The sequence below is a fragment of the Lactuca sativa genome, chromosome 2 (assembly GCF_002870075.4).
Source record: "Lactuca sativa cultivar Salinas chromosome 2, Lsat_Salinas_v11, whole genome shotgun sequence".
Classification (NCBI taxonomy): Eukaryota; Viridiplantae; Streptophyta; class Magnoliopsida; order Asterales; family Asteraceae; genus Lactuca; species Lactuca sativa.
Window position 1 is genome coordinate 184,879,889 of NC_056624.2, and position 9,481 is coordinate 184,889,369.

The 9,481-nt window shown below is 35.9% G+C and overlaps 2 protein-coding genes across 2 annotated transcripts; both read right to left on the reverse strand.

Moving 5' to 3' along the window:
• Positions 1–954: 954 nt before the first annotated feature.
• On the reverse strand, positions 955–3,538 carry LOC111891914 (zinc finger BED domain-containing protein RICESLEEPER 2-like). Its single transcript, XM_052769008.1, has 6 exons — positions 2,760–3,538; positions 2,202–2,672; positions 2,035–2,128; positions 1,189–1,959; positions 1,067–1,102; positions 955–969 (listed from the first exon to the last, which is right to left on the reverse strand). The coding sequence occupies exons 1-6, from the start codon at positions 3,536–3,538 to the stop codon at positions 955–957; spliced, it is 2,166 nt and encodes a 721-aa protein (XP_052624968.1).
• A 1,469-nt stretch (positions 3,539–5,007) lies between these two features.
• On the reverse strand, positions 5,008–8,572 carry LOC111891932 (BRCA1-associated RING domain protein 1). The gene is made up of 12 exons (XM_023888003.3): positions 8,264–8,572; positions 8,110–8,163; positions 7,946–8,016; positions 7,529–7,624; positions 6,942–7,450; positions 6,742–6,842; positions 6,456–6,642; positions 6,285–6,367; positions 6,084–6,174; positions 5,849–6,014; positions 5,644–5,762; positions 5,008–5,571 (listed from the first exon to the last, which is right to left on the reverse strand). The coding sequence occupies exons 1-12, from the start codon at positions 8,341–8,343 to the stop codon at positions 5,218–5,220; spliced, it is 1,911 nt and encodes a 636-aa protein (XP_023743771.1). The 5' UTR covers positions 8,344–8,572; the 3' UTR covers positions 5,008–5,217.
• Between the last annotated feature and the right edge of the window lie 909 nt (positions 8,573–9,481).

Genomic DNA, 9,481 nt, shown 5'->3' on the forward strand with positions numbered 1-9,481 from the left:
AATTGATGCATCGCAATAAACCACAAAGTCATCTATACCCTCAGGAAGGGTCAGAATCAAAGCCTCACATAATCTCTGTCTCAGGGTCTCGAATGTTGTCTATTGCTCAGGCCCCCACCAAAAAATAACATTCTTCTTTGTCAATCAAGTCAAAGGAACAACAATCTTGAACAAATCATGAATGAATCTCAGGTAATAACCTACCAAACCAAGGAAACTTCGAACCTTGGATGGTGTCTTCGGAACCTCCCACCACATCACTGCTTCGATCTTGGCTGGTTCGATCAATATACCCTTCTGGTCGACAATGTTCCCCAAAAATTGCACCTTGAGTAACCATAATTCTAATTTGAAAAACTTGGCATAAAGTCTCCCTCCTTAAGGTTTCCAAAACCTACCGCTCCACGTAATAGTATCTACCTTCTATAACAATGAAAACAATAAAGACATAATAAAGATACATATCAGTGACAGATGGCATTGTCTAAGCCTCCTCGGCCGCTAGGGGTGTAAATGAGCCGAGCCGAGCCCGAACATACCCAAGCTCGGCTCGAGCTCGTTTGATTGTATGTTGGCTCGAGCTCGAGCTCGGCTCGTTTCGAGCCCAATTTCAAAGCTCGTACTCGGCTCGTAGGAAAAATAAGAAACTCGGGCTCGGCTCGGGCTCGGCTCGTTTAGTTTGTCATGCGAGCCTAAATGAGCTTAGGCTCGACTCGAGCTCGTTTATGGTTTTTGGGCTCGTTTAATTTATTATCATATATTCAAGGGAATAATCCAAATTCTAACTTCAAAACAGACATTCATAGATTCTCCATTTGCATTGATTTAATGTCTAAAATATAACCAAATAAAAGAACATAAAGAGTAAAAGCTCAAATTACAAAAATAGTAGTTAAACTCCTAATTATTGAACGACTAGAAATAGAAAAATCTTCCTTTATGCAACTTCACTCCTCAGATACACAAAACCTGCAAAATGTACAAAGGAATCATTTTTTGAAATATTTTTCAGATTAAGAATTTGTTGTTTAACACATCTAATTACCTTCAATTATTTTGTGTTCACCTCAGGCAGTAAAACCTCAATAGGAAACTCCTCCTTCTACAAAATAAAAAGGTTGACAATTAATAATTTAAACTATTAAAATAACAATTATAATGTGGTTTTGATTTTTTTTTCAAATATACCTTTAATTTTTTCTTGACTCCATGAACTTGCCTAATCCAATCTCCTCCGCAAATCAACATTTGTACCGTGTCGGACCCCAATGAAGCTCGATATGGATCAATAACTCTACCGCCGGCACTAAAAGTTGCTTCAGATGCAACCGTAGAAATTGGGATTGCAAGTACATCTCTAGCCATCAATGATAAAACACGGTACTTTAACTTGTGCACATTCCACCACTCTAAAGCATTAAATGATTCCATTCCTGTTTGTCCTTTCTCCCTATAAACACCTTCTTCTAAATACATATCAAGCTCTGACTTTTCTGGTCTCTCCAAATCTGCAGTCTTTATGAACTCTCCAAATGCCTCCCATCCAGATCCAAGTGATGTACCTTCATTCAACCCTAAAACATTTCTTTCATGTTCGCTTCCATGTGTTGCAGATTCCCTAACTAATGTGTCATGCATCTCTAAATACTCCGAATACATTTCATAAAGTGCATTCTTCACTTCTTTAATGTTCTCGTCTGAATTTTGATAAAGTGTTGGAAAGCAAAATTCAACCAACTTCATCTTGAACCGTGGATCTAACACAGAAGCTATTGCCATTACAAGGTGACACTCACCCCAATACTTGTCAAACTTTTCCTTCATTTTCTTCACCATATCACGAATAAAATCGTTTGTAGATAATGAACCTTTATCAAGAGTTTGCTTCACTCTAAACACTTCAATTAGATATAAATTAGCAGTAGGATAATCACTGCCCGAGATGATATTCGTGCACACCTAAGCATAATCGTTGGATTTAGTCAACAAAGAAAATCATTTATTAATAAAATATTATGCATATTAAACACAAACCTTAAAAACCTTCAAAATTTCACATACGCTTTGAACATTTTCCCAATCTTCGTCAGTTGGCAAGTGATGAAAATGTGGTTCATACTCTGCATACCTGAGAAAACCACAATTAAAGTGTTAGTGAATATGAACATGTGTTAAAAACTTTAAGGTATATTTGAGTATACCTTGGGAAAGCATCTTTGAACTTTAAAGCCATGCACAACATATCATAGGTTGAATTCCATCGTGTTGGAACATCAAGCATTAACTTCCGATCACGTATTTGCATTTGATGTGCAACCTTTGAAAAATTTAGACGTCTACCCTCCGAATTGTTAATATACTTTATACCCTCACGAACATCACCGATGATATGATCAATTATTGCAAGACCATCTGTCACTAGAAGATTCAATATGTGTGCGCAACATCGTATATGAAACAATCTACCACCACATGAAAGTTTTCTTACACGCGAAAAAGTTTCTTTCAATCTTCTTAAAGCTTTGTCATTATAAGCTGCGTTGTCAACTGAGATGGTGAAAATCTTATCTTTAATTTCCCACTCTTGCAAACACTTGTAAATACCATCGGCAATATCAACCGCAGTACGAGGAGGAGGAACATGTACAAAACTTAATACACGTTTCTGTAATCTGTAGAAAAACGTTGAGATATAATTAAAATATGATAGAAAGAAAAAGATAAATAATTAAATATTAAAATTGAGCAAGTTGTTAAACCTCCAATTATGATCTACAAAATGTGCAGTAATAACCATATACTCAATTTTCTGATGCGAGGACTTCCAACAATCAGTTGTTAAACTGATTTTAGAGGCAGCTTTTGTAAGGGCTTTCAACCTTTTCTTCTCATGCTCGTATACCTTAAAACAGTCTGACGTAATTGTAACTCTGCTTAATTTCTCAAACAATGGAGTAGTTGTCTTCATCATTTTCACAAACATTACATCTTCCACAGTAGCAAACGGTTGCTCAGTACTTAGTATCCAATTAGCTATGGCCTCCTTCATCTTGTTTTCATCATATTTTGTATCCGGTCCGATCAATGGTGGCACAAAATCCACATCACACCCACTAGGTTGAAAATTTAGTATTTGTTGGTTTTTTAGCGATTGTTTATGGGGGATGCAGCTGTTTAGGTGTCTTTTATATGATGATGTAGGACCTGAACCGGTAATAGCCAACCTTGACTTACAGTGTTTGCATTCGGCTTTTTTCTTACCATCCCGGAGTGTAACTACAACAAAGTCGTCCCATACTTTTGATGTTTTTTTCCGTTTTCTCGTTAATTGTACTTCATCTTCATCGGTTTCGTTATTTTTTTCTCTCACACTTTCATTTTCATTAGGGATTTGACTAGTTGTTTCTTCATTTGGAGTGGTTGTGTGATCCATACCATGTACTGATTGTGATGACGGATTATCAATCCCAACACCTGTTACAACCCCCATTCCTTTGTTTGGACTTAATAGGTTTGTTGTAGACCCTCCATCATCCATTGAATCTTCATAAGAAAACAATACAAATCATAGATGCATCAATTTGAAATAATATTTATGCAACAATAAACAACTCACTGGAACACCATGAACACCAACAAGTACACATAATATTTATGCAAAAGTAAATAACTCAATGTGATTTGAAAAATATGTGTGTCATTTTCTAGCATTTGGTCAAACATTAGGGTCAAAAATGTGAATTGAAAACATCCAACATGTGATCACGTTGCAATTTCCAAACAAGTGAATTAATATGATTATATGAGCATCTTACAGTTAAGAAAAGAAAAGAAAACTAAGTATATGAACTTTTGAGGAGTGCCAATTTTAATTACATTACTGATACCAATCAATTTGTGGAGTGCCGATTTTACTAATACCAATCAATGGAGTGCCGATTTTACTAATACCAATCAATTTGAGGAGTGCCGATTTTAATATAAACTGCTTACAAACAGGTACCTTTTGATTTGAGGAGTGCCGATTTTAATTACAAAAATTGACAAACAGGTTATTTGCTTAGTGCTTACAATCGATTCATTCAATCACATTACTGATACCAATTGATTCAATATAAACTGCGATGGAATGAAATATTATTAATACCTCTTGGCTGTTGAGTGTTGTCTGTTGAGAACGAGATGGATTCGGGAGGGCAACGTCGACCGTAGACCGTCGTATACTCAATCAGTCAATTGATACATCCACTGGATTCGGAAATCAATTGTTACGTACTTACAATCGATCGTCAATTGGAAATCATGGATTAATTATCGTCGCCCTAGATGGTAAATGGGTAATGGCATGTTCGACCGTCGTAGACTCGTAGTCGTAGGGTATATGCCGTATGCGTGTGTGGAGTAAGGGGAATGTCGGCAAAGGCGGTTGGTTTGCTTTCAATTCATATAAAGATTAAAGAAATTAAGGAAACATATTATTAATAATATAAATATATAATATAAGGAGTGAAAAATATATTTATATTATAATTTATATAGGCTCGTTTAAGCTCGCGAGCCCTAGTCGAGCTCGGTTTAAAAGCTCGGGCTCGAGCTCGTTTAATAAATGAGCCCCGAATAAAGCTCAGGCTCGGCTCAGGCTCGTTTAAATCGAGTTCGAGTCGAATTTTTAACGAGTCGATTCCGAGTAGCTCACGAGTAGCTCGGCTCACTTACACCCCTATCGGCCGCCAACTAAAAAGATTAGCTCCTCACCACAAGAGCCTCTGTCTTGACCTTCTAGCCATCACTAATAATCTTCAACATAAATAATCTTCAACATAGCTGAAACAAAACCCTACTTAAAACAATGAATCAAACACCAATGCTCTTAGATTAATCTGTGAAATATTTATAGTTTGAAGTATGGAGTCCATTCAAATATAATGCACAAAACATTCAATGGCAAACTAGCTAAACATAATCAGCCGTTCAACCAAATGGCAAAACAAGTTGCAAGAAAGATAATAGCATAATCCTTTGTTTTTTCATTTTATTCCTTTATTGCTTCATTTCATCCAACAAACCAAAGGGTTAAAAACCTCAAACATAATTTTAAAAAAATTGGGTTTTTTATAATTTTAACTCTAGTCTATGCTACACAATAAATAGTGGCCAAAAAACATAGGCCACAAAACATGTATGCAAATGACTTTTAAACACCTCAAAAAAACTAAATTAGACCTTTGTAAAAGGCAATAAACAGCATCCAGCAATTGACTCCAAAATCCAAGTATGCCCAACAATTTGAGAACAAGATTCTTGAGCAATGTCTTGAGCTACAGCTATTCTTTGAAACTTAACAGAATCCTCATTATCAAACTCAGAGTGATCTGAAAGGTCAGCATTGTAAACAACCACACATTCCCACTTCACATCTTCATCTCCACCATTACTACCTGCCAATAACTGATCCTTTGCCTCAACCACTGTGCCACCAGCAGTTGCCACCAAGTTTAAAAGATCACTCTTGAAAGCTTTTACAAAATCCCCAACAAAGTAGAACTTCAAGTTGTTGAAAAGCTTTGGACCCTGCAACAAGATATCATATTCAGCTCCTTACACCATGAATGTAAAAGGGTAAAACTGTAAAAGTGGTCTTACATTATTTTTTACTCTTAGCCTTCCAGCTTTGGGCCCACCAGAACATCCATGGGTGTCTAGATGGACTTCATATGGTTCTTCATTCACAAGACATCCAGCTTCCACACATGCTTTTACCCCTGAAAACATAACAAGATACCAATAAAACCACAAGAGCAAGAACATCAACCACCAGGGGTAAAATGGTCAAGATTGGAAACCTTACATTCTACTGTAACAATCCATTTCCCATTCAAAATGGCCATAAGGACTTTCAATGTTCTTGTACATGCGCCATTTGAATCTATGGCAGCAATGACATGAGTCACATTAGGTCTCCAGTATCTCAACACTATTGAATCATTACTTCTTGCAAATTCAATCAAAGATGACTGCATTTTCAAAGTTGTAGATTAGTAAAATACATCTTTGGCAAAAATAAAACAGCTTTTTATACCAACCTTTTCTTCTGGAGATAGAGCTGAACCACAAAATACCAAATTCTGTTTAGCTTTCACTTGTGTCATGCAAGGATTCATATGTGTTGATATTCTGCAATCAGAATAAAAAAAAAAGTAGATAAAAAGGAGTGAGAATACTGAATACTACATATCCATGTGAGTAGTTACAACATAGTAACAATAAAAATATAAAACTAATACCCTTTTTCTGTGTTTTTCTTCATTTTCTTCTCATGTGGAAATTTGATATGTGTATGATTTGGACAAAGCATCAAAAAGGCAATCTAGAAAATGAATAAATTAAAAAAACTTGTGATAAAATTTATAACACGATATTCAAGTTTAACCAAATGTGGATAAATGGTAGCTTACCTGATCCCATCTGCATTCAAAATTGTAATATGCACATGGCACATGATAAGTTTTTTTACATGACTTCATATAGCATCCAAGAACAGCTCCTTTTTTACCACAGCTGTAGCATTTCAGTTTGCTAGCCCTTGCCACTTCTGATTCTAAATTATGAATGATTCCATCCTTAAAGTAAATCCTAGGAGCCCTGAAATTGTAAAGATCAAATGTAAGTACATAATCTTCCCACTGAAAATATTTAGTTGAAGATTGTAGAGATTATAGTACTCAAAAGTCAATGACATACCATTGAATACAATTTTCATGAACATGTGTAACCTTAGAGAAGTTAGCCACATTACCCACTACTTCCTTCCCTCGGGCATAAGACACCAATGGTCCACTCCCCTACACAAAATATATAAAAAAAATAACATAAGTTTTACCTTTCAAGATTTTGATTTTATCTCTTTTAGAAAAAGTGAATAGTTTTGCTTGAGAGCTCACATCTGTTTCTTCAGAAGAATTACAAAAGGCACAAGGACTTCTTTTCGAATCCAAAACAACAGATGTGTCATTTAGCCCATCACTTGTTTTCTTTTGTCTTTTGACTTCAATAGTTTGACTTTTAGCTCCTGAGGTGGATCTAGTGTTTGACTCAAGATTTGTCCCATAAGAATCATTTTCAACTGGTCTTTTTGGTGAATGTCTTTCAGTCTCCATTTGCTTCTCAGTCGCCACCTGTCCCGTTGAATCAGAAAGACTTGGTTTATCATCAACAGTGATGTTGAACTTTTGTTTCTGTCCACTTTCTGGGGTAACACATTTTTTAAAAACCCTAGTGGCCAATTCTTCAGCAGGAGTGTTTAATAAAGTGGGTTTAACAGTTTGTGAAGTTGTAGATTGCCCATTGCTAGAATTCCCAGATTGTACTATCTCAACATTCTCATTTCTTGAATCACTGTTAACATCGATCTTAACAGAAGCAGGGGACTGTGCTGATACCCGAGTAACATCTGCAGGAAAGAAAAAAATCAGGTAAATCCAATCCAAGAATGAACGAAAATAAGTAAATTACTAGGTTTTTTTCTTACCAGATTGCACAGGACGAAAAAGATTTGCATTGAAGGTACGATCAATATCCCTATAGATGTTTACAATGTTCTCCATGAAAGACGCAGGCTTCACCTCTGCACGATGATGGACAAACATATTAAACCAATCAGAAAACAAGCAGTAAATTTTTTCATCCTGATGTTAACAAATGCGCTGACTTTTTGTGATTTGCTTTTTAAAGATCAAAGTAATTAGCACATTCAGCATTCGGTTCAGTATTAATGAAGCATTTTGAGAGATGTCCATTTAGAATCTCCATCCAGCTTTCGATTTGTGTATAAACAACAAGGTTTTTCCTAAGAACAATGCAGTCCATGTTTTGGAATTAAAACGGAAAAAAGAAGAAAACAGAAATAGGCACGTGACAAACCAAGTTTTCCTTTTTCCCTACATACCTCGATCGATATACTGATGTTTACAAGATGGACACTCAGACCCAGTTTCCACTGCTTTCGGCATACACAGACTGTTTTCAAAACGACGATGAGCCAAAGAAATTAGTAGTCTTGTCCTTTAAGTTAGGAGAACAAGTGCTAAAATAAAAAGAATGTAAACTTACTTGCAGAAAATGTGATTGCAAGGTAATAACACCGGTCGATTAAACAACTGAAGGCTGCAAAAACAACAGTCACAGACATTGCAATAACAAAAATCAGCATTCCGTAGCTCAAAGAGACATCGGTCTAACTAAGGTATACGGAAATGAAACGGACCAAAGGGGGCATTTGAGCTCGAGGCCGAGTTTTTGGAGATGAAGCACCCATGGATTGAGCAGCCTCTGAGCTTCTTCCATCTTGCTATAGCTCCTACTGTAAATTTCTGCAGGTAATGATAGTGATGTGATTTGAAGAGGAGATAGAAAATTAGGGCAGTTTAAATATATTGGGGTTTAGGGTGTGGCATCAGCTGTTTTTGGGGGGTGAAAAATAGCGGGATAGCTGCCGCCGAGGGGTTGAAACGAGGCGCCTATTTTCAAGTTTTTGTTCCACGATCTTTTTAGAGACCAAAATCCCGCCAGGCACTCCCAAGTCCAACTTTGAGAAAATAACTTGATAATTCAGAATTTTGGTTTTTATGGTTTTTTTTTTTTTTTTTTTTTTTTTCAAAATTCGATCCAAACAAATTACACCTTAACCTGAAACAGTGAAACTTTAATGGTTTGTGACTTTGTGTCTTTAAATTTGAAAATATTATTTTGACTTTTTTTTTTCGATGTTTGTAATTATTTGAATATTTTAATTATTTTTATAAATTCATTCAAAAAAACTTATCATTGTTGTATCATGTTACCTTGAAACCTCAAGCATCCTTCTCTCAACTTTTTATTACATTCATTTAAGATTTTTTAAGTTATATATTATTATTATTAAGGTTTTCTACACAAATGTTTCAATATTTTAAAAAAAGTTAACGAATTAGTCCCATAATTTTTAACAAAAAAATCGCAGGAAACTAATAAATAAATTGGTCAGTTTCTCCTAATGACCATCTGTAACACACGTCATTTGAGGTAATATTTATTTTTAAAAAATTACAGTTTATTTGTTTAGACCATGGAATAAGTAATGGATTATTGAGTGGGCTTAAGCAAGTGGGCTGATAGGATTGGGCTACCCGAAGACGTACGATGGGCGTAAGCTTGGTGTACGCGGGGGGTAGAGCTTCATTCGATGCGGGGGGAGGGAGGCGGAGGTGCGTACGCAAGCATACTCCAAACCCTAATTTTTAAGGTTTAAGTCATATAAATACAACATTATGACTCAAACCCTAGCCTCCTTACCAACCCCTAAACCTCAAAAACCTTAGATAGCCTCTCTTTTCTCATTCTTGTGTGTGTTTGGCTTGTGAAGCTTGTTTTGGAGCTTAGAAGCTTGAAAGAAGAAAGGAGAAGCTAGTGAAGGGGAACTTGAGTATCTTGAGCTTATAGATCC

Bases quoted from the DNA above. Each gene is read 5' to 3' on its own strand.
- LOC111891914 (XM_052769008.1), bottom strand. From the start codon at position 3,538: ATGGATGATGGAGGGTCTACAACAAACCTATTAAGTCCAAACAAAGGA. The intron at 2,129-2,201 runs GTATACTCAAAT...TGGTTTTCTCAG, and splicing joins TTCAAAGATGCTTTCCCAAG to GTATGCAGAGTATGAACCAC. The intron at 1,960-2,034 runs GTTTGTGTTTAA...GATTATGCTTAG, and splicing joins AAATTTTGAAGGTTTTTAAG to GTGTGCACGAATATCATCTC.
- LOC111891932 (XM_023888003.3), bottom strand. From the start codon at position 8,343: ATGGAAGAAGCTCAGAGGCTGCTCAATCCATGGGTGCTTCATCTCCAA. The intron at 7,625-7,945 runs GTATGTAGGGAA...ATCATCGTGCAG, and splicing joins ACATCAGTATATCGATCGAG to AGGTGAAGCCTGCGTCTTTC. The intron at 5,572-5,643 runs GTAAGACCACTT...ATCTTGTTGCAG, and splicing joins GGCTAAGAGTAAAAAATAAT to GGTCCAAAGCTTTTCAACAA.